This window comes from Erigeron canadensis, chromosome 8, assembly GCF_010389155.1.
Source record: "Erigeron canadensis isolate Cc75 chromosome 8, C_canadensis_v1, whole genome shotgun sequence".
Taxonomy (NCBI): Eukaryota; Viridiplantae; Streptophyta; class Magnoliopsida; order Asterales; family Asteraceae; genus Erigeron; species Erigeron canadensis.
In genome coordinates this window covers 30,696,863-30,719,532 of record NC_057768.1, presented here as the reverse complement: position 1 = coordinate 30,719,532, position 22,670 = coordinate 30,696,863, and the positions used below count along the sequence as shown (strand labels likewise).

The window sequence follows — 22,670 nt, the reverse complement described above, 5'->3', positions numbered from 1 at the left end:
AATTTGAAGTCGGTTGATAACCTGCGTCTATGTAAAGCTAATTTATCACACGGGTGTTAAAAGAAAAAGAAAAAGACAAATTTAAATTAAAAAAATGTTTGAATGTTAAACTTTTAATAAAATATCTATATCCATCAAACTCCATTTTTAATTTAACTACATGTAAAAAAAATTAAAAATTAAGATGAGTCTATTTATGCATTTTAATAAAAAAAAAATTAGACCAAACTCATAAACTTATTTTTATAAAATTTCAGTCTAAAGTACTTATTTTTGATGAATAAATCAGACCAATCAATTTTTTATATTTTTTTGTTGGATGAACTAGACTATTTTATTTCCTTTTTTTTTGTTGCATTTTAATAAAATAAATTAGACAAAATTATTTTTTTCCCCCTAAAATTGCCACGTCTTTTACATTCAATCCCTAAAGTAAAAGAACATCAATTTGCATCCCTAAAGTTTGGTATTTTTTTCAATTAATGTCCTAACACTAACGACGTCCAAATTTTCCCGTCAACTCACACCACGTGACCAGCACGTGAGGATATAAGCGTCATTGGCTCCTTGACAGGGACGAAAAGTGTAAAAACGTGACAACTTGGGGGACGAAAATTGAAATTAACTCTTTTAATGGCTTTTTAAATTGAAATATACTAAGTGATGATGCAAAAACCGGATTTTTGTTGCCTTGACTTTGTGCGGAGTTTAATTTAGGTATTTTGGTACCGTTTTGGAGTTTTAATTTGAAGAAACGATAAATCATGAATTCTTTGTTCCCGTCAAGCTGTTGAGTTTTCCAGCGAAGCTTTTTGAAAAAAAAAATAGGCAAGAGTTTGTGCGGAATTCGATTATAAACATTTTGGTACCGGATTCGTGCTATGATTCGAAGCAACGAGAGAGAAATCGTGATTTTCAGTTTTTTGACAACTTTTCCGGTTAAACATATATATATATATATATATATATAATTAATAAAATAAATATTAATGTTTCATCTATACTCCCTTAATAATCAAACTACCTCACCCCTCTTTTAACACCTCTACCTTTAAAATGTCTTTTATGCCCTCCTAATTTACACTACCCTATTTTTTCTCCATCACGCTCGTACACACACATATGTTCATCCGATTTTCGATTTTCTCTCCCTCCCCCCTTCTCTGATTTTCTCCCCCCATAAACACCATCCACCACCGCCCCAAATACCACCATCCATCGCCGCAATCCACCTTCTATGTACGGTATCCTCTTATAAACACCATCCACCACTGCCCCAAAAACCACCATCCACCGCCGCCAGCTTATTTTTTTTTCTTTTTAATCGCCGCCGCCCCACAAACCACCATCCAACCACCGGCGTTTTTTTCTTATTCCCCACTGCATCGCGCGGGTACAACGCTAATGATATCTTATATAGACCAATTGTATTGAAAAATATTAAAATAATTACTTTCTATAATTATACCATTATATTAATTACTTTTTATAATTATGAAATGTAAAAAATTATATTTCAAAAATAATGACCGTATTTAAATTTATTATGTTAAAATTAAATTTTAAAAGTTATAAAAGATATATGACATCAGCATTTGATATAATAGTTTCAATTAAAAATTGAACTTAATCTAAGGCTCTAAACTTCTCCATTTTAGAATTAAGGCTTCCTTTTATATATATTTAGTGAATAACAAAAGTACTTACAATTAAAAAATTAGTGTATAAGAAAAAATTAAACCTTCTTTTAACACATTTTACAAATGTAGGAAACTAGTTTTTTATGCCTTTGCTTCGCTGCGGGTTTGGACATGTTAATAAATGGGAAATGATATTCGTACCACATAAACTGATTAGTTTACCATACTATACACATCTTATAACACACTGTACAAGTACCTAGTGCACAGTTATGGTAGATGAATTAAAAGTAGTGGTAAGCTTATCATTTCCCCTCCGATAAAGCCGCGTCGAATGAGTATTCGTATAGGGTTAAATCATGCATATTGTCCATCATATATATGTGTTAAATCTTATTTTTAAAAGTTTTTTTGGGTAAACAAATGTAAACGAAAAAGTTGTTGCTCCGTATAATTTAATTTAAACAAAAAAAGCATTTTTCTTCCAACCTAATGCTATGACACCTATTTAAAGCTATGACAACAGTACACCACGTATTCCATTTAAAACGGTGGGTCTAACTTATTTTATCTTCAAAATCCCTTTCATTTCTCATTGATGTATGTATCCAATATTTACTCTTATATTACAAAACATTTTTCCTTTCAAATCTATCCTCCAAAATCTTAGAAGAAGCAAGTAGAGATATTTACTTTCTAACTTCTCTTACTTTACCTACTCATAGAATCTTGAAATCACCATTACAAGTATTTAAAGATTAATGATTTTACTATTAGTTGGGAATTATTGTAGTGTGTTATGTTATAGATGTAAAGTTGGTTCGAAAGGGTTCCTAATAACAACTACAATAATGCTTCAACTGGGGTAATCCTTTGGTTTTCACTGAGACGACTATTTCAACCGGGGTAATCCGTTGGTTTCCATAAATGGGATATTCAGCTTCATCTAATGTCATTGTAAGTTTCACATGTAGATCATTGATTCTTGTATGGATTTAATATTTTTTCTTTTTTTCATTTTTGGGGTGCAAATATGGTGGTTCACATTGATAACAGAGTTGTCGGTGCAATACACGAAAAGATAAACAGAAGCCGGTGTTGGTTAATGGCGGGAGCTGTTCCCGGCGATGATTCATCTTGGTGATTTGTTTTCAAATTTGATATATGCTTTTTTGATGGATTTGTATAGACATAGATTTGATATTAATACTGAGTTGCTACTGTACCGGTTCGAGTTACTACACTAACATATGTGAGTGGCACCGAATTTCCATTCTAGAATATGTATTAATCCATTGTCAGTTTGTTATGTATCTATATTTGTGTTCATATGTATGTGTGGTTTGCTGAAGCAGGAGCAACATGGAGAAAAAAATTGTTACTTCCATTTTCTTCACTTATATTATAACACAAAGGAATATGAAATTAATTCCCAAAAGAGTTATTGGGGGACCCACAAGAAACTATGAAAATAAAAAGAGTGAAAAAGGTCAGGACATCTCATTATAAAAGACTGAAAGTGGCGAAATTTTATTGGATAAAAGAATCACTTTAGCCGACTAAGCCAAAAGCAATCTAACTAAGCCAACCGAGCCGACACTATAGTAGTTAGAATTCGGATTGTTATATATATCTATATAAGTATTAAAATAGTAGGAATCCTAGCCTTTTAAGTCATCCTCCCTAAATCAAAGCTATGCTTAAATGTTGTCACATAAGATTTATCCTATGTGGCATCTCCATGTTTTTTTTTAAATTATCAATTTTTTTTATAGAAAATATAGTATAAGTTAGAATATAGAAACTATAAAATTGGATATATCGTATATGAAAAACAATATATTTATAGAATTGATCAACATTAATTTGGCAAGAATATTACAAATCCACAAATTCTTACATACCCTTTATTATTATTGTTGTTGTTATTATTATTATTATTATTTATTTATTATTATTTTTATTTTTAATAAAATCGTCACTTTGTACGTACGATTACAAATTCTATATTACTAAATCCTTATATTTGTTAGAATTGTACGTACGATTACAAATTCATTTGTTATTGATTCCATTTGTATGTATTTAGGATGAATGGTAATATAATCTAATCACATTACTAATTCTATAAAAATGGTTTTTTTTAAGCTTTATTTTGTGTATGTATATAATTGCTATTTAACAAATAGTTAAACATTCATCAAGCTCTACGTAGTCAAAAGATTCAATCATCATGATGTGGAAATAATATACTCTATATGAACTAATAGACGATAATAGATGTATCAAAATAGGTTGGTTCAGAGTCCAGACATCTTCACCTAATTCTTGATCATATACTTTGGGCACTCCAATAAATCGAATTCGCGTGTTTCAACTTTACATGTAGGTCTACACTACACTTCATTGTTTTGTTTTGTTGATCTAATTGTATGTTGCAGGTATTCGACCAACTATAACAATTCTTTAAAGTATAGCCAAAGTCCTCAATGCCAAATTTCAACCTGAATTTAGGTCTATTTGTATGTTAAAACATTATGCATGGAGTTCACATTACATAATCTATGATCCAAGGATTAAAGGTCACTATATTTTTTATGTTTCATAGTTTATTATTATACTGCTTTAAAAAAAAATCCGCACATCATGCCGGTAAAAGACCTAATAATATAATATAATGATACCATTTTCGTTAATTTGCTTTCCTTTCTATCTAACCAAACACCCCCTTAATTATTACTAAAAACGTGTAAAATCCCATATACAGTAGTGTGTTTCTGTTCTTTTTCCCCGTCGTTCCTCCTTTATTTACAGTATAATATAATATAATAGATAGAAGAAGAAATCCGTGAGCAGATGTTTTGACCAAAAAAACAACCCCTTTAACTCATCATCACAACTTCCATCGATCAAACACATACATACATAACACAGACACAGGTATTATTATCATGATTTATTTATCATTATTATTTACTCCGTCTTTATTTATGCTCTTCTTTTTCTTGTATATTATATGTGTAGTTTGCGGATCATTTTTCAAATTTATTAGTACTTGAACATCACTTTTTTTGTAGTAATTTATTATCTGATATGATGCTGAAGTTAGCATAATTGTTTTAATTAATACAGTTTTAAATACTAGTAGATAGATATAGATATAGATGCTCTTATGCTCTAGTAATTTAACAATCGACTTTTTCAATTAGGGGAATCGCAAGCACTAATTTATGGCCATTCAAAGTTGGTATTAAGATAGATAAGTTTTAGTTACGGTCATCTAGTTAAAAAGATGCCGAAAAGTGTAATTTTAGGCAAGAAAGGAACCAACAACAACAACAACAACAACAACTGTACCCAATCCCTGAACGGGGTATGGGGGAGGTGAGCTGTAGACAGTCATACCTCTACTCAAAGGTAGAGAGACTGCTTCCATAAGGACCTCCGGCCAGGACGATGTAAAAGCCGTAAAAGGGTAAAGTGTTTATCCTCTTCAAGCGCCTGCTCCTACCATTGAAACAACTAGGGGCTAGTAAGTCCTGCCAATATCAGGGAAAGAATAGCTCCCGAAGGGCTATACCTGTCTGTCGAGACCATGATAAGACGATATACTTGTCAGCTGGGTCCGCCGGGTATGCCACCTTACGAGTAGGGAAGGGTAGCAAACGTACGGCAACAAAACCTTAGCACAATACATAAACTCTAGCAACCCTAGTACGCAAATAACAACATAAAAATGTAGAAGCGTTATAAACAAAGCCTTCAGCAAGGACAACCAAACCTATACATATGGATTGACTAAAAACTAAGGGGATTAAACTATTTCTAAACAACCTACGGGATTAAACTAAGGCAAGAAAGGAACCCTTTATAGTATAATTTTCTACCAGTTTTGGAAGAAATAAAAAATCAAATAGTCTCATGGTGGTTAAATGCTTTGATTGGCAAACCCATGTATTATGACTATATAATCCTGTATTAAATACAAGGGCCCTGCAATTGTCACACAAACAGATTTATAAACTTGATATGTGTCAATCTTCTATGATTGAATGGCGGAAATATAGGCACAAGTCAGTGTTTTTGCAAAGCTACTAAATTTTTACATTTTTACCATCAGGAGTAGGAGTAAATACACTTTAGGTAAAAAGAATAGGATGCACAAGATTTAGGCGAGTGTGAATAACTGACTATTAGAAAAATGATGCAAACCCACTTAAGAAGCTTATGTGTCAGTACACGTGTCACGGTATTTTATCTTCTTGTTTTTGTTACCATAACCTTCTTTTTGGAATGCCGTTCGCCTATATTTTAATGGATAAAATGAAGTGCAGATTCATGGTTTTTTTATTAATCAGCTCTCTCGGCATATGCTAGTTAATTTATATTTACAAAAGCTATGTGTATCCCTGATTTTTGAAGGCTAATCATAAGGCTTTGCAATCCTAATGCAGGGTTTTAGATATGATTTACATATGTAGAATCGACTTGAATCAGATCTCTTAAATATTAAATAGATGCAGTTGAAGTTATGAGATTATATATTGTAGCATCAGCACAAAGGCAAGATGCCATCTAATTATTTTTCAAGACTGAGAGGTTCATTCAGACAAGGGATCCAACGATCCTATGTTGTTTTAGAAGACAGTTTTGTGGACTCATTGGGTGTCCTACCTGTACAAGGGAAGCTATTATATAACAAGCCCGGGTTCTACTACAGAACATTTGCAGCATTCAGTGACCTGAATATTCTATTCCAACGTGGCAATCCTGTTGCCGCTCAGTCTAATTTAAAGTCAACAAGTCAAGGAAAGAACCTTTCAGTTGTTGGAGCTGTTTCACGGACACTGTCAATCCCTTCTGTGTCTGGGCCACCATTTCAAGTTTGTGGATATCATATCGATAATTTGCTGACTGGACATCACAAGTTGCCTAGGGCTCTGACCGGTTCTAATGCTTTGCTTGGAAGATATTATCCTAACAAGTCAACTGTTAGCCGGGGACACCTTTATTCATCAAATGGCAATTCTAGAGAGTTCCATAATGGTTGGCAGATTAGCACGAGTTTGAGAAATAAGGTGCAACCTGATAGTTACTTCCTCCATGGATACTCCAAAACGAGCGTATGTATAGGTTCAGAATGTGAGAACTTACACACCACATCAGCTACATGTTTATCTGCATCAACAGCTTCTGATATGTCCTTTGACCACTCTGTTTGTGATGATCAACATGCTAGTTCCATAGACTCCAAGGACAGGTAACGTTTTGTTCAAGTGTGGTTTTTCAGTTAAATTAGAGGTGCACCCCATATGTCTACATTATCTCAGCCGGGTAAAATTTTTAAGTTGGGTAAAATGGAAGCGGGTCATATGACCCGACCAGACAAACGGGTCAAAAGTCACCTAATGTGCTTCAAACCTCTTACTAGATCACTTATAAATTGATATAGAATTGTATTTAACATTGCTAATTACTATCTTAAACAACACATCAGTTTTTTGTAAATAAATGGACAAAAAAGTGATAGCCTGACCCAACCAGTTCTAATCTACATTAAGAAAGGACCCTTTTCAACCCGTCATCCAAGCCAACACCCATTATGTCACATTTAAGTTCAAGGGTCATGTTTTGAGTGACTAAATACTTTTGAGAAAATTAGAAAAGTAGTATTGAAAATAGCTAAGCAATGGGTACCATCATTGGTTGAAATAATGTTCTATCAACCTTTTTTTTATGTCATAGAGTTGTTTACATGCATATACTACTTGGTGTTGATAACAGGATGGCTCCAGAAGGAAGATCACTCAAGCTGCTTTCAGGATCATGTTCTCTGCCCCATCCTGAAAAGGAGGAAACTGGCGGTGAGGATGCTCACTTTATTTGTTCAGACAAACGAGCTATAGGTGTAGCCGATGGTGTAGGCGGCTGGGTTGATCATGGCGTTGATGCTGCGATATATGCTCGAGAACTTATGTTTAATTCTCTAAGTGCAGTACAAGATGAACCAACGGGTTATACTGATCCAGCCAGGGTATTGGAAATAGCTCATGCTAATACTAAAGCCAAAGGATCTTCAACTGCATGCATTATTGCACTCACTGATCAGGTACCGGCAGCAACATATTTCTGTGAGTCTAATGCGGGAAAGTAATTAAGCAGATTTGTATTCAAGTTTATGTTAGCTATTGAAAACTAAGTAGACAAGCTGCGATTACGTCTTTAGCAAACTAAATGATTGTTTAGAATTTACCACTGTCTGATAGCTAAAAGTTTTGTTACATTGTTTATACATCCAAATGGAGGCGATAAGGCGGGCGGGTTTGATAAGGATCAAAATGGATTGCAGTTGAAACGTACCCTATTTTAGTACAGGTTAAAACAAGCTAGGCTTCACCCACAAACATTTATCTGTCAGTTATTATTAGAGCTTTCTGATACGTACCCATCCCATAATAGGCTTGCATCAAGCCATAAGCTAGGTGTAGAACTCCCTCCCAAAAGCTAGCTCAAAGGAGTAGGGGACACCTAGGATTATAAACCACCAACAAATCCCATACTTGGCCGATGTGGGATCATAAAACTTTTCCTTTTACATATACTTTACGTATATCATGATTCCAACCACAATATTATTTCGATTATCCTCTAAATCTTTCAATGCATTAACGATTTAAGCTTGCAGCCTAGCAAAAGCATGAATTCTCAGTATTGTCAATGAACGGACATCCGAATGGGTTGTCTTATATTTCTCAGTATTCTCAAAGAACGGCAAGGATAATTATTTATTTTCTTTTTTTGCAGGGCCTTAGAGCCTTTAATTTAGGTGACAGTGGGTTCATGGTGATTAGAGATGGATATACTGTTTTCCGATCCCCTGCACAACAACATACTTTCAATTATACATATCAATTGGCGAATGGAGGTATTGGTGATTCACCCAGTGCTGGTCAGGTTTGTCATTACATGCCATCTTTTATTCACCTTGTGCCCTATCTCTCTTCTACATGCATCAGAAGACAAGTTTTTAAGACTTTTATCACTTGGACCATAGAGATAGAAGAACATATATGCATTTGCTAGTCATCTAGATCTTTCCTTTTTTCTGTTTTTTCTCTTTCTCATATGTTATGTAGGAACTTAGATGTGCATAAACCCGGCTTGGTCTTGGCCTAAAAAAGTTGAACTTTAGACCTGGTCTTAGTCTTGAATGTACAGTCCTAAGCGTGGTCCCTGAAGCCTAGCTTATTAACATGTTTTTTTCTTGTAATATATAAAACCAACTGGAGTGGTTGGAGCCCTTGCCTCTGGAGACAGAGGTCATGGACTCAATCCTCATGCCCAGCAAGGCTAGGGGTCCTTTTCTACATTTGGTAGAACCTGGAAGCAACCTCTCTACCTTTGGTAGGGGTAAGACTGTCTACATCTCAACCTCCCCCATTAACTGACAAAGACGGTATTGGGACTCAAAACCCATGGAAAACGGCATTGGGAGTTATTTTTTTTTTTACTTGTAATATAAACGTAGTTTCTTTTTATTTGCATCTATTATTTAATCTTTTATACGAGTTAAATTATTTTTTACTAGCTAGTTTTGACCATATAGATAGAAGTACGACATATACGCATTTTCTAGTCATCTGATCTTTTTTTTTTTTTTTTTTCTCTTCTTCAGATGTCATGTTAGAATATAGATGTAAGCAGACCATCATGGTCCTGTCCTGAAAATGTTCGACCTTTAGACCTGGTGTTACTCTTAATTGTCCACTCCTAAGGGCCTGGTCCCATAGCGTAGCTCATTAAGAATGTATTTTGCTTGTAAAGTTGATGTAGTTTTTTTATTTGCATATTTCTTTTATATATGACTATATGAGTAAAGCTATTTTTACATGTAATTGTATACCTATATACTTTATTTAATAAAACTAAATCGTGGTATCCATGGTGCAAAAATAAATAAATTTGAGGTATGCATAAAAAAAAAAATTTATGGCGTATTTACTTGGGGACAACCCCCCTTTTTCAAAAATGTTTTCCAAAAAAATATGAAAAACAGAAAAAGCAATCTAATTTCATTTTTCTAGGAAAATTTTCCAAGAATATGGAAAACACCAATTTCCATTTTATCACATGAATTTGGAAAACAACATTTTAATGTCCCTTGCAATTCTAGTCTTCTAATATGAAAAATGAAATCAGCACATTTTAATTCTGAACACATTTTCGGAATTATCAACTTTTTTTTAGAGATTGAAAACCCTTGGAATTCTAAAAATAATAAAAATGGAAAATTAGAAAACGTTTTCTACAACTAAACGTGGCCTTAGGTTTTTCAAAAAATTATTATTGAATATTTTGTAATTTAAAGAAAAGGACGCTTTGGAACCAGGCCCAAATCAGTTCCTTTTTTCAAGTTAAGGACTGACTTACAAGGATTGGCCTTGGCCTGGTGTAGTTCATGATCATGTAGGAATTATGCGTTTGGCTCTGTTTAAGTGCCGTTTTTGCTATTTAAGCCATGCTTACTTATTAGTTTTACACCAGTTTGTGAGAATTTCTTAATACCATGGTGCTTCTAGATAGTCATATTGAATGTAGCTTATCTTTTAAATCACATTTTGCCCAGGTCAAATTCAGATATTTAAATTTCTAATTTTTAACTCCACATTTGATTGCGGATTTGATTAGATGAAAATGACAATGGGAGTGGTAATTTGGATAGTAATGCTGTTGAGATTAGTTAAATAATAGCACTAATGAGCTTATAATGATCTACAATGCAGGTATTCTCAATTTCTGTTGCTCCAGGAGATGTAATCGTAGCTGGGACTGATGGATTATTTGATAATTTGTACAATAATGACATTACTGCTGTGGTGGTTCACGCGGTGAGAGCCGGGTTTGGCCCCCAGGTAATGGCTCAAAAGATAGCAGCTTTGGCCCGACAAAGGGCACAGGATAAGGACAGGCAGACACCTTTCTCTGCTGCTGCACAGGAAGCCGGGTTTCGCTATTATGGTGGCAAGCTTGATGATATTACTGTTGTTGTATCCTATATTACCACCTCCAAATACGTATGGCATCTTTTCCCTCTGAGTCACATACATTATCCATAGTGGTGGTAAAATGGTCGCCTCTAGTGGGTTGGGTAAAGGTTCAAAATGGGCTAGGGTGAAAATGTGTATTATGTAGTGCAGGTTGAGACGGTCTGGTCAGATTGACCAACCAGGAATACTTTGACATCCCATATTTTCTTTTGAACTGTATATTTTTAATGTTTTAAATATGATTAAACAAACTTTATATTTACATTAATAATCTATGTCTTGAAATACAATGATTTAGGAGGTTTTCAATATGTTTCGAGGGACTTTTAGACTACTTCTACTTGATCTACTCAGACCTGTTCGACCTGTACATTTCAGCTAATTTTTGCAAGTTTACCCATATGACCCATTAGGGAAAAATTGTCATCCAAAATGACCCATTTAACCATACATAAGGTTGAAATTGCCACCTTAAATACTACCAGTACTTGGTAATTAATTACAGTTGCAAGAGAACTTTAACATGGGTATATTCCATTGCTATGCAGGATGAGTCTATACCATCCAGTTTGGCGTAGCCACTGAAGCAGTTAGTTTTTTCAGCTTGAATCTTCGTGGCAACAATCAACCAGACATTCTTGGTTTGGTCAGATATTTTGTAAAGAGTCACGGTGTATTGTCACAAATGTAAATAATGATAGGGTGATAGAGTGATTTACCATGTTGTCTTGTGTTCTTGAGGAGCACAAAATAGAAGCAATAAATTGTAGTGATAGGGAGTTGACCCTTTATAGAATTGTTTGGCTGTTGACTGGTTTTGATGATTAAGAAAGATTTTTAAAATATAAGAAGGTGCAAAGTTGCTTTTAGTAGATTTCATTTCTATACCCTGCCCATATGAACCTTGCATACACACACACACACGACACACTTGTATATTCAAACATGCATTTACACTCATTTTTTGCATACGCTTACACAAAGATTAGTTTCAAAATTATGTGACATGTAGCCTTTATTTTTCAGTTGGATCATAAATGAGGATAGTTAGCATATGACAGATGAGTTCCTATCATATAATGAAATACTAAGATTGATGATTTAAGAAAATTGTCTTGTATTAGGAGAGGGCAACCGTGAGTTTTGATGAGGAAGTTCATTATGCAGGAATGTTGACACTCTTCTAACTGAGACCGAGTAATTTGTAATGACTAGTTACCCCTTGTGGCGAAAAAAGTTACTTCTGGATATGGTGTACCATTAATAAGAGACCACATTTAGTTCACTACACGTGAGGTTTCTCCCAAAGTTGTCTTTAAAGGGCATGGAGTTCATGTGGTGTTTGGATGACTAGTCGACCAACCTGTACATAACCAGGCAAATCCTGGGACAAGTTAACCTATATGTGTAAGAGAACTTAACGAGATAATATAATACTATAAATCAATAAGTTAGCAAGAAAAAAAAAAGTTTGCAAGAAATCAGTGAGATCATACGAGTAGTCGTATCTTCCGTGGAAGGTTTAGGCATAACATTAAGGTTTCATAAGTTATGTCTTGCTTTACTATGTGTAGATTATCATACTTGTTTAACATATGAAGTGATAAACTGACAAAATAGAATAAACAAAAGTTTGTTTTTATATATCTTTTCATGATGTATTTAGTTTGTTATCTTTTACTTTGTTTTTGAATGGTGTAAAGTACTTGCTAATATAACATACGTTGTTTTAACCAATTAACCGTGTTTGTGTTAGAGAGTTATCTTGACGAACAAATTCTCTTAACTAAATCGTTCATCTATTGCCAAGACTTGAACTCAAGACTTTAAATTTCATGCATGTACAACCCTTCTTGGGCCCACCTAAGTCCATCAATGGCCAACCCACCTAAGTGAGTTGGTTGACATATATCTTTTACTGGCTAGGTTGTATACACTTTACGTTAAAATGCGGATAAATGTGAGTATGAGGCGAGTGCTTGAATATTAATGAAACGCAAAAAACCTGTTGAACTTAACACAACCATTTCAATCACACATAAAAAATCAAATTACCAGTTTGTTGTCAACTCTAATTCCAGAATCAAGAATGACAATACCAACATAATTAACAACTATGGAACCAACAAACATATACACTAACAATTTTTTACCTAGCCACAACCTACACCATAATTAATATTCAACTAAAGCTATTATTTTCTTCTCAACTAGAATGTTTATCTATAAAAGAAAAAAAAACGAATATCAAACCATTTAGCCGACTACTTTGAGGCGAGCATGAAACATTGTCATTAGAAAAAAAAATGACAACATTGGGTGATCACTAATCAACAAGTTATATGAACATGAACAATCCAAGAATAAACTATTATATAAAAAAGTATGTTGCCAATGATGGTTAGCTTAGCTGGTCAGATGTACTTCTTGTTTATCTAAGGTTTTGCGTTCGATCCTCATAGACGGCAAGTCATGAAGTTTTTCCCTCCGGGTAATTGTAACGATGCATAGTCAACATCGCGTTATCTAGGATACGTGCAAGACTTCACCATTATACCGTGAGATTTCCCTTATAAATTTTCAGGAATTTTTTTTTTTGTAAATAAACTAAAAGTTTTTAATGCTAAAAACTAATTTGATGAGTTTGTGTGAGATTAATATGTTTTTAAATTAAAGAATAAAAATTCAAATAATACTGTAGTAGTTAAAGGCAAAACAGAGTGCTAGTCAACAAACAACCATGTCTTCTTTGATGCTCCCATCCAACTCTAAACAGTTTTCTCTTGGGTTTTTTCATTTCCCTCAAATTTATTAGTTTATTTCCACTAAAACCCAACAAATAATTGCTTTTTTATTATTGTTCAAAGATCCACCAAATCTGTGAACAATGGCGGGCCCAATAAATCGGAGATCTTCACAATCAGTACGAGGATCCAGAATCATCGTAGCAATTCTTGTTGGTATCCTTGTTGGTTGCCTCTTTGCTGTTTTCTATCCAAATGGCTTCTTTAATTCAAATTCTGCCACTTCTTCTACTCTCCGCAATCGCCGTCTCTCCAAATCCGACCATCAGGTTTAAGATTTGTTTTTTTTAGTATATATTATATATATATGCTATATATAAACTTACATTGTGTTTTATATTGTATGTTTGGTTGGTGTGATAGGTTGCTTGAATTATAATTTGTTGTCTAAAAATATTGTTTTGACTTTTTTGGTTATTTTAATTTTTTGTAATTGTGTATCATGTGTGTCGAAAAGGATAGAAATTGAGTTTGATGTTAAACATGTTCTACTTTAGGACAAAATTTAAACTTGGATCTTAAAGTTGTTAGAATGTTTTAGCTACTATAAGTTATGTTACATATTTTCTTGTATGAATTTCAAAATGTGTTCAGAATTTCATACTTTAATACCGAGGCAAGTGTGGTTTATTAGAAGACTTTCTTGGTGAACTTAGATAAGTTGGTTGGGTCACCATTTGGCCAAGTCGCCAGGTGAGCTTAATATGCCTATCGTGTAATGGGTCCGGTACGTTCTGGCATGTGATTTATTAACCTTTTCGAAAGATTGGTGGAGAGTTTATGATATAAATTCGGGATCCGTGAGTTTGGTATTCTGAATGCTGAAAAGTTTAACCTTTTACAATGTGAGGTAGTTAGGTTGACTTTTTTATTAGTTAAGTAATAGTTGATTTAGTGCAACCTTCAATGGGTATGTTTTTTTTTCGGCCATACTTTAGGTGATTAAAGATTTTGTTTATTTCAAGATTTGGTAGTAACTCTAACATGATAGATCTGATCTGCCTTTGAATGTTACAAGCTACTTGGCATCAAGAATTAGTTTCCGTATTTGACATTAGAAAGAAGTTTGGCAAGTTTTGTTTTGTATATCGGCCTATTAAACTATCATGTCAAGTGTTTGCTTCTAACTCACTCAAAAATGTTTGTCAATTTGAATAAGAAAGAAGCGTGACATTGTTTTTCATTTGACCCCTCATTAAGTTATTGCTTTCTAAAAACTTGCTTCTTATTTACTCAAACTAGGTTGTTTGAATTGAACTAAAAAGTTATTTCCATTTTTTTTCTTCAGTAATCCCATTAAGGACTTCCTTCTTAGTAAAAATTACCTGCTAAATTAAATAAAACAGTAGAAATTTGATAGTGTTTTTCATATATCAAATATTTAAGTATTTAACTGTTTGCCTGGTAACTTACTCAATTTTAGTTCTTGATTGAACATTTAGTGACCTATACTTTTTCCTGCTGAAAATCAACCATACGGATGAAATATGAAATATCTTTTTTTTTCTTTCTACCACATTATGAACCGTTAATATGACTCATAAACGGATGTTCTCCTTTCTTCAGAGTGGATCAACTTTGTGTGAATCAACAGAGCGAGTTAACATGTTGAAATCAGAGATTACAGATTTATCAAACTCAAATGATGAACTAAAGAAGCAAGTTCGGGATTTAACTCAAAAATTACAGGCAGCCGAACAGAAAAATGGTCAAGCCGAGCAACAAATTGTGGTGGCAGGCGAGCCACAAAAGGCCGGACCTTTTGGGACCGTCAAGGGTATTAGAACTAACCCGGCTGTTCTTCCAGATGAGTCCGTTAACCCAAGACTGGCAAAAATCTTGGAAAAAGTTGCAGTGAAGAAGGAGGTTATAGTTGCTCTTGCAAATTCTAATGTAAAAGCCATGTTGGAGGTGTCGGTTGCCAGCATCAAGAAAGCAGGCATACCTAATTATCTAGTTGTGGCTTTAGATGACGGGATTGTGGATTTTTGCAAAGAAAATGATGTAGCGTACTACATGCGGGATCCAGATGAGGGTATTGATTCTGTTGCTAAAACGGGAGGTAATCATGCTGTTTCAGGATTAAAATTTAGAATCTTGAGGGAGTTTTTGCAGTTGGGTTATGGTGTATTGTTGTCTGATGTGGATATAGTGTATATACAAAACCCATTTGATCATATATACAGGGATTCAGATGTGGAATCTATGTCTGATGGACATGATAACATGACTGCTTATGGATATAATGACGTGTTTGATGAGCCTGCTATGGGTTGGGCTCGATATGCTCATACTATGCGGATATGGGTTTATAATTCAGGGTTTTTCTATTTGCGTCCCACTTTGCCTGCAATCGAGTTGTTGGATCGTGTGGCTGACAGGCTCTCTCATCCGCCACCTGCTTGGGATCAAGCAGTTTTCAATGAAGAACTGTTCTTTCCTTCTCATCCTGGCTATATTGGTCTCCATGCTTCTAAGAGAACTATGGATCGCTATCTATTTATGAATAGTAAAGCCCTTTTCAAGGAAGTAAGGAAAGATGCTAATTTGAAGAAGTTAAAGCCTGTGATTGTTCATGTTAATTACCACCCAGATAAATTACCGAGAATGAAAGCAGTTGTCGAGTTTTATTTCAATGGCAAGCAAGATGCGTTGGAACCGTTTCCTGATGGTTCTGGTTGATATCCAAGTTCATGATTCTCGTGACCGTACACGTATACTTTTCCGGATCAGGTAATCTTACAATGAGTACAACCCTTTTTAAAAAAATGATTTTGTAATATAATGAATCTTCCTTTCGCTAGTCTCGAGTTTTTAATACTTGTTACCTATTAGTAAGAAATAGTCATTTTATTGTTTACAGTAAAGGCTGATTTTCTTTCTATCCCTTTTGCTTGAATTACATATCTGTTTTGTTTTTAATACATGATGTGCTTGTATAGTTTGAGTGTGAGCTACCTATTACATATTTACATTATTATATTGACTGCACCCATGGCTGAAATACCCAAAGTAACACTAATGTGCTTGATAAGTTTCGACTTTCACGGCCACTGAAATTATTTCACTGATTTACGCACATGTGCATACTGTTTCCATAGGCATATATAACCCAAGGGAAACCCATTCCCTATCTTCAGGATTTGAACCCAAGACTTCAAAGTCTCAAGTCCCTTAAGTTACCAATTCATCTATCGATGATTGATAATTTGGGATTTAGTAGTCGGCAATTCTCATCCACTTTGCTCAAGTTTACATGTTTCAATGAGTTGAAATGTTTCATTGAATTGAAACAAAGGAATACTTCTTGTATGGAATTAATCAAAATTATCCAGACATTGTTTTCTCTGTCTCGAGATATTTGTTTTACATAAATGGAAAATGATAACTTTTTATTAATAATAATAACAACTTGAAAAATTACAGGATAAGACAACCTTATTATATAATAAGATACAGTAGATGATTGTTTTGTGACCGAGTAATGATGTGAATTTAAAGCCAATGTAAGGTTAACCTGCTCGGTAGGAATCTATGCTCTTTTAGGGATTCAATTTTTACTATTGAGAATTTAAGAATATTTTAAGTAGTTTTAGAAAGAAAATTGAAGCTAATTTAAATCATCAAAGGTTGTAGTTTGTCAATCTTTCAACTCTCTAATTTCCATGATTCAACAACTCTTGTGAGTGTTTCATATGAGGATCCGCCAGGGCTCAGTGTCGCCCTACCACTCTCTTTGAGCTCTTTGGCCCTGGTTCTCAACTTCTTACCTTCTTCACCTTCCATGACCATCCTCACCACCCGCTCTATCTCATCTCTCCCCACCACGACCGTTTCTCCAGCTTCACCCACGACCGACATCTTCACCGCGACCCCTACCTCATCACTTAACATTGTTGCATTCATCCTTTGCTCCGCGTACATTGGCCAAGCGATCATTGGGACACCTTGCAAAACACTCTCCAGCGTCGAGTTCCATCCACAATGAGACAAGAATGCTCCTGTAGATGGGTGGTTTAGCACTGCCACTTGCGGTGCCCATGAGCTCACTACCAACCCTACTCCTTTTGTTCTCTCGACAAACCCATCTGGCAAGAACGATCTCAGGTCATCATGTGACTCACACCCCGAGCTGAAAAGCGCAGAAGAAGCACAGTCACTCGGCTTTCTCACCACAAGAATGAAATGTTGCTGACTAAGTTCTAAACCCCAAGCTAGCTCGGTGAGTTGTTCGCTTGTTAGTGTCCCACCACTTCCGAGTGCTACAAACAGAACCGAGTCTTTTGGTTGTTTGTCAAGCCACCCAATAGTTTCTTTTTCGTCCTCACTTGCAACCACTTCCATCTGTTTTGTCAGCGGTCCAATAGGATAAACTGGTGGCGTTGGAATGTATTCGTCGAGCCTTTTGTGTGTTACCGCGCTGAGTGGTACAGGTTCAAGATCGTCCCAAGTATTTACAAATATTCCTTTAGCCATAGATAACCTACTAGCATGCAACAAATACCATTTATATTCATCGATCTTTCTGTCCCTAACTTGTTCCAACAAGTCCTGGATTCGAATCGGGTTACAACCTGGTACCTTAACAGGTTCTAGTAGGTCCATAAACTCGCCTTCCACTTCACGGTCCAACGTAGGAAGATACAAAGAGAACGTCAAAAGGGTTGCTGAAGCCGTGAAATATGAGTAAATCGGAATAGACAAGTCTTTACAAACTTCAAACACGGGGGTGCAAAAGATATCAATGACCAAAGCTGTCAGTACTTTGGTTCGGTTCAATCTTAATAACATAGAGTGAAGCGGGCGGATGGACTCTTGTACAATGAGAGATAGGTGGGTGACCGCAGTCATGTCATCGGTGAGGATGCCAGACATGTTAGCAGGCGGGAGGTCAACGATATGCAAGTCAGGATGGGGGCTTAAAGCTTTGATGTAGTTGTTTTGGGCATCACTCGAACCGATGGTAATGACCAAAAAAGTGACTTGAATGCTGTGTTGAGTGACAAGATGAAAGGCAAACTCAAGAAGAGGGGTTATGTGACCCATTCCAGGGCTTGAAATGAATGCAACATGGGGTTTTGATGAATTCTCATTGTACATGTTTGTATGTGTATCCATTGCAAGTGATTTCTGTTCAGATGTGTTGTAAGAGTTTGAGAAATAGATATATGGTGTACAAAAGCTAGTGGGAGGAGGGAGCTTGTCTATAAATAAATGAACGAATTGCATTTTTGGTCCCTGTGTTATCACACCATTTGCAACTTTGATATAAACATGTGAAAAGTGACGAAACGTATCCCTGTGATATCACACATGTTGCAATTTTGGTCCAAAAGTAACGTGCCGTTAGAATTCAGCTGTTAAATGTATCATGTGAAAGGCATGTGATGAACAATACTGTCTTTTCGTCTAATCGATGACTATTCTTGCAACATATATCATCATCATCAACATCAAATTACTTATATAAATGCCTCAATCTAATTAAGTAAAACCAAAACTCCATCATTTTCATTTTCCAAATTTCATTTCAATCCACCAAACAAATCCACAAGGCTGTTATATCTTTGTTTGAATTAATTATTCAAGGGTTATGTATATATAACCCGACCATCATTACCACCAAATTCCGACCATCACGGATCTCAAGGGGCGGTGGCGGTGTGGATTTGAAGGGCGACCGCGACGGTGGTGGATTTGAAGGGAGGCTGCGGCGAGATCTGGAGGGTAGCAAATAAGCATAAGCAACAACAACAACAAATAAAAAAAAGAAGCATCAAGGTTTTGGGATTCTAATCGAAAAACACATCAACGCCCACCACAGACATGGGGTGTGGTGATGCTTTACAGTGGTGGTGGTTTCAGTTTTGCTAGTTGTTTCTGCCATAAGTTGGATGATGACGATGTAGATTTGTGTATTTGTTTAACATTTGTGTATGACGGAAGAGCACCACATTCTCAAAATTGAAGATTTTACGTTGTTGATCATTCACCAATCACAACACTCAACAGCCGTACCACATTTCCATTTTCATCCAACATGCCCCATTTTCATTAGTTTTAGTTTTATTATTGTTATTTCATCTGGTTTTTGTTTTTGTTGGCTAGGATAATAGGAAAAGCAACAACCAAAACCCATTTGGGAAAAAATCCCGATTGAAGTGAATTTTGAGGGTGGTTTCTGGTATAATTGACTCAACTACTCCACACGTGAGATGCACATGGGGCTTTAACGGATGAATTTTAACGGCACGTTACTTTTGGACTAAAATTGCAACATGTGTCATATCACAGGGATACGTTTCGCCATTTTTCATAGGTTTGTATTAAAGTTGCAAATGGTGTGATAACACAGGGACCAAAATTGCCATTTGTTTGAAATAAATAAATATTGTAAAAAGGAAAAAGAAATTATTTGAAGATGTTGTGTGTCCATATTGATATAACTGGCTATGATACTTTTGGAATTTAATTTTAATATAGAATAAATAACATTACGAAAATGATTAAGATGAGATTAGGAAATAAAATGAATGAAATCCACATGTCATAATCTCATAGTTTTAGAAGGTTTATTAGGCTTACTTTTAAGAGGATATATCATTTCCCATAACATTAATACTAAATGAAGCTTAAAAATTACATAAATAATATATAAAAAAAATTAAAACATTACGTTGCTATATTTAATAACAAACGGTTTCAAATGTGTTCAATTAGAACCTAACGAAGTTGATAATGGACCCAAAAATCGTGTATCTCTTTGTCCATGCGCCTTTGTGTTGCACCTTTCGCTCTACCTATGTATTTGAATAGAAGATTAGTAGGATCAACCAAATAATTTTATTCAGGTTGACACATTAAGCGACCATAGTCCTAGATGTTCATGTTGTTGTACATAATTCAACATATTTTTTTGACTCTATATGGCCGTGCCTGAGTTTTAATGTTTACCTCGCAAGCTTGAGAAAACCTCAATGCATGTTCAGTATCTTTTCTTACAGATTTTTGGTACTGCTTGAACTTCATGTTCTTTTCTTTAATCAAACATTTAAACGACTTCAAACATAAAAACATAAAATGAAAAATGAGAAAAATTATTATTAATAATAACTTATAGGATAAGACAACAATCTTATATAATAAGATACAGTAGATGATTATTCTGTGACCGAGTAATGATGTGAATTTAAAGCCAATATAAGGTTAGTCCACTCGATAGGAATTTATACTCTTTGGAGAGAAGGTCAGGGATTGGATTCCTATTTATTGAGAATTTAAGAATATTTGAAGTGGTTTTAGAAAGAAAATTGAAGCTAACTTAAATCATCAAAGGTTGGTGTTGTTCAAGTCTCTAATTTCCATGATTCAACAACTCTTGTGAGTGTTTCATATGAGGATCCGCCAGGGCTCAGTGTCGCCCTACCACTCTCTTTGAGCTCTTTGGCCCTGGTTCTCAACTTCTTACCTTCTTCACCTTCCATGACCATCCTCACCACCCGCTCTATCTCATCTCTCCCCACCACGACCGTTTCTCCAGCTTCACCCACGACCGGCATCTTCACCGCGACCCCTACCTCATCACTTAACATTGTTGCATTCATCCTTTGCTCCGCATACATTGGCCAAGCGATCATTGGGACACCTTGCAAAACACTCTCCAGCGTCGAGTTCCATCCACAATGAGACAAGAATGCTCCTGTGGATGGGTGGTTTAGCACTGCCACTTGCGGTGCCCATGAGCTCACTACCAACCCTACTCCTTTTGTTCTCTCGACAAACCCATCTGGCAAGAACGATCTCGGGTCATCATGTGACTCACACCCCGAGCTGAAAAGCGCAGAAGAAGCACAGTCACTCGGCTTTCTCACCACAAGAATGAAATGTTGCTGACTAAGTTCTAAACCCCAAGCTAGCTCGGTGAGTTGTTCGCTTGTTAGTGTCCCACCACTTCCGAGTGCTACAAACAGAACCGAGTCTTTTGGTTGTTTGTCAAGCCACCCAATAGTTTCTTTTTCGTCCTCACTTGCAACCACTTCCATCTGTTTTGTCAGCGGTCCAATAGGATAAACTGGTGGCGTTGGAATGTATTCGTCGAGCCTTTTGTGTGTTACCGCGCTGAGTGGTACAGGTTCAAGATCGTCCCAAGTATTTACAAATATTCCTTTAGCCATAGATAACCTACTAGCATGCAACAAATACCATTTATATTCATCGATCTTTCTGTCCCTAACTTGTTCCAACAAGTCCTGGATTCGAATCGGGTTACAACCTGGTACCTTAACAGGTTCTAGTAGGTCCATAAACTCGCCTTCCACTTCACGGTCCAACGTAGGAAGATACAAAGAGAACGTCAAAAGGGTTGCTGAAGCCGTGAAATATGAGTAAATCGGAATAGACAAGTCTTTACAAACTTCAAACACGGGGGTGCAAAAGATATCAATGACCATAGCTGTCAGTACTTTGGTTCGGTTCAATCTTAATAACATAGAGTGAAGCGGGCGGATGGACTCTTGAACAATGAGAGATAGGTGGGCGACCGCAGTCATGTCATCGGTGAGGATGCCAGACATGTTAGCAGGCGGGAGGTCAACGATATGCAAGTCAGGATGGGGGCTTAAAGCTTTGATGTAGTTGTTTTGGGCATCACTCGAACCGATGGTAATGACCAAAAAAGTGACTTGAATGCTGTGTTGAGTGACAAGATGAAAGGCAAACTCAAGAAGAGGGGTTATGTGACCCATTCCAGGGCTTGAAATGAATGCAACATGGGGTTTTGATGAATTCTCATTGTACATGTTTGTATGTGTATCCATTGCAAGTGATTTCTGTTCAGAGAGTTTGAGAGAAATAGATATATAAGTGGGAGGAGGGAGTTTTAAGTATAAATACAATAAAAAGAATAAAGAAATTATTCGACAGAATTTAGGGTGTTCGGATTTTGATCATGGAATCAATACGAATATGAGTGTAAATAGAGAGCGAGAATGAGCATCAACACTATTTTAATTTTTTTTACAACGTGTTAGTAGTTAGTAATTAGCATTCGAGACACCACAGTAACATCTAACTATGCAGTATGCAAAACTCGAACACGCATTTGAACCCTGGTGGATTTTCCCAATGTCTATGACCTTACCAATGGATCATCAACTCATTGACAGCATCAACAATCTTAT

At 35.6% G+C, this 22,670-nt stretch overlaps 4 protein-coding genes and 1 long non-coding RNA gene across 6 annotated transcripts; 3 read left to right on the top strand and 2 right to left on the bottom strand.

Annotated features, from left to right (window-relative positions):
• The first annotated feature begins 2,281 nt into the window (after positions 1-2,281).
• LOC122609753 lies at positions 2,282-2,951 on the top strand. Its single transcript, XR_006325388.1, has 2 exons — positions 2,282-2,597; positions 2,697-2,951. It is a non-coding gene; the product is annotated as an uncharacterized LOC122609753 (long non-coding RNA).
• A 1,496-nt stretch (positions 2,952-4,447) lies between these two features.
• On the top strand, positions 4,448-11,559 carry LOC122579713 (probable protein phosphatase 2C 55). 2 transcript variants are annotated; one of them, XM_043751936.1, is made up of 7 exons: positions 4,448-4,580; positions 6,095-6,900; positions 7,425-7,504; positions 7,637-7,749; positions 8,445-8,594; positions 10,424-10,714; positions 11,236-11,559. In XM_043751936.1, the coding sequence occupies exons 2-7, from the start codon at positions 6,209-6,211 to the stop codon at positions 11,263-11,265; spliced, it is 1,356 nt and encodes a 451-aa protein (XP_043607871.1). In that variant the 5' UTR covers positions 4,448-4,580; positions 6,095-6,208; the 3' UTR covers positions 11,266-11,559. The 2 variants fall into 2 exon arrangements, with proteins under 2 accessions (XP_043607871.1, XP_043607870.1); XM_043751935.1 differs by having other exon boundaries at positions 7,425-7,749.
• A 1,851-nt stretch (positions 11,560-13,410) lies between these two features.
• LOC122578382 (arabinosyltransferase RRA3) lies at positions 13,411-16,413 on the top strand. The gene is made up of 2 exons (XM_043750331.1): positions 13,411-13,760; positions 15,058-16,413. Exons 1-2 carry the CDS (start codon positions 13,575-13,577, stop codon positions 16,171-16,173), a joined length of 1,302 nt encoding a protein of 433 aa, XP_043606266.1. The 5' UTR covers positions 13,411-13,574; the 3' UTR covers positions 16,174-16,413.
• Positions 16,414-17,139: 726 nt separating this feature from the next.
• Positions 17,140-18,623, bottom strand: LOC122579944 (anthocyanidin 3-O-glucosyltransferase 5-like). Its single transcript, XM_043752211.1, has one exon. The coding sequence runs from the start codon at positions 18,607-18,609 to the stop codon at positions 17,140-17,142; it is 1,470 nt and encodes a 489-aa protein (XP_043608146.1). The 5' UTR covers positions 18,610-18,623.
• Positions 18,624-20,572: 1,949 nt separating this feature from the next.
• On the bottom strand, positions 20,573-22,329 carry LOC122578898 (UDP-glycosyltransferase 72B1-like). The gene has a single exon (XM_043750947.1). The coding sequence runs from the start codon at positions 22,305-22,307 to the stop codon at positions 20,838-20,840; it is 1,470 nt and encodes a 489-aa protein (XP_043606882.1). The 5' UTR covers positions 22,308-22,329; the 3' UTR covers positions 20,573-20,837.
• Positions 22,330-22,670: the final 341 nt, after the last annotated feature.

Coding starts and splice junctions, on each gene's coding strand:
- LOC122579713 (XM_043751935.1), top strand. CDS start 6,209: ATGCCATCTAATTATTTTTCAAGACTGAGAGGTTCATTCAGACAAGGG. Junction 7,750..8,444: donor TTATTGCACTCACTGATCAG/GTACCGGCAGCA, acceptor CTTTTTTTGCAG/GGCCTTAGAGCCTTTAATTT. Junction 8,595..10,423: donor ATTCACCCAGTGCTGGTCAG/GTTTGTCATTAC, acceptor TCTACAATGCAG/GTATTCTCAATTTCTGTTGC.
- LOC122578382 (XM_043750331.1), top strand. CDS start 13,575: ATGGCGGGCCCAATAAATCGGAGATCTTCACAATCAGTACGAGGATCC. Junction 13,761..15,057: donor TCTCCAAATCCGACCATCAG/GTTTAAGATTTG, acceptor TCCTTTCTTCAG/AGTGGATCAACTTTGTGTGA.
- LOC122579944 (XM_043752211.1), bottom strand. CDS start 18,609: ATGGATACACATACAAACATGTACAATGAGAATTCATCAAAACCCCAT.
- LOC122578898 (XM_043750947.1), bottom strand. CDS start 22,307: ATGGATACACATACAAACATGTACAATGAGAATTCATCAAAACCCCAT.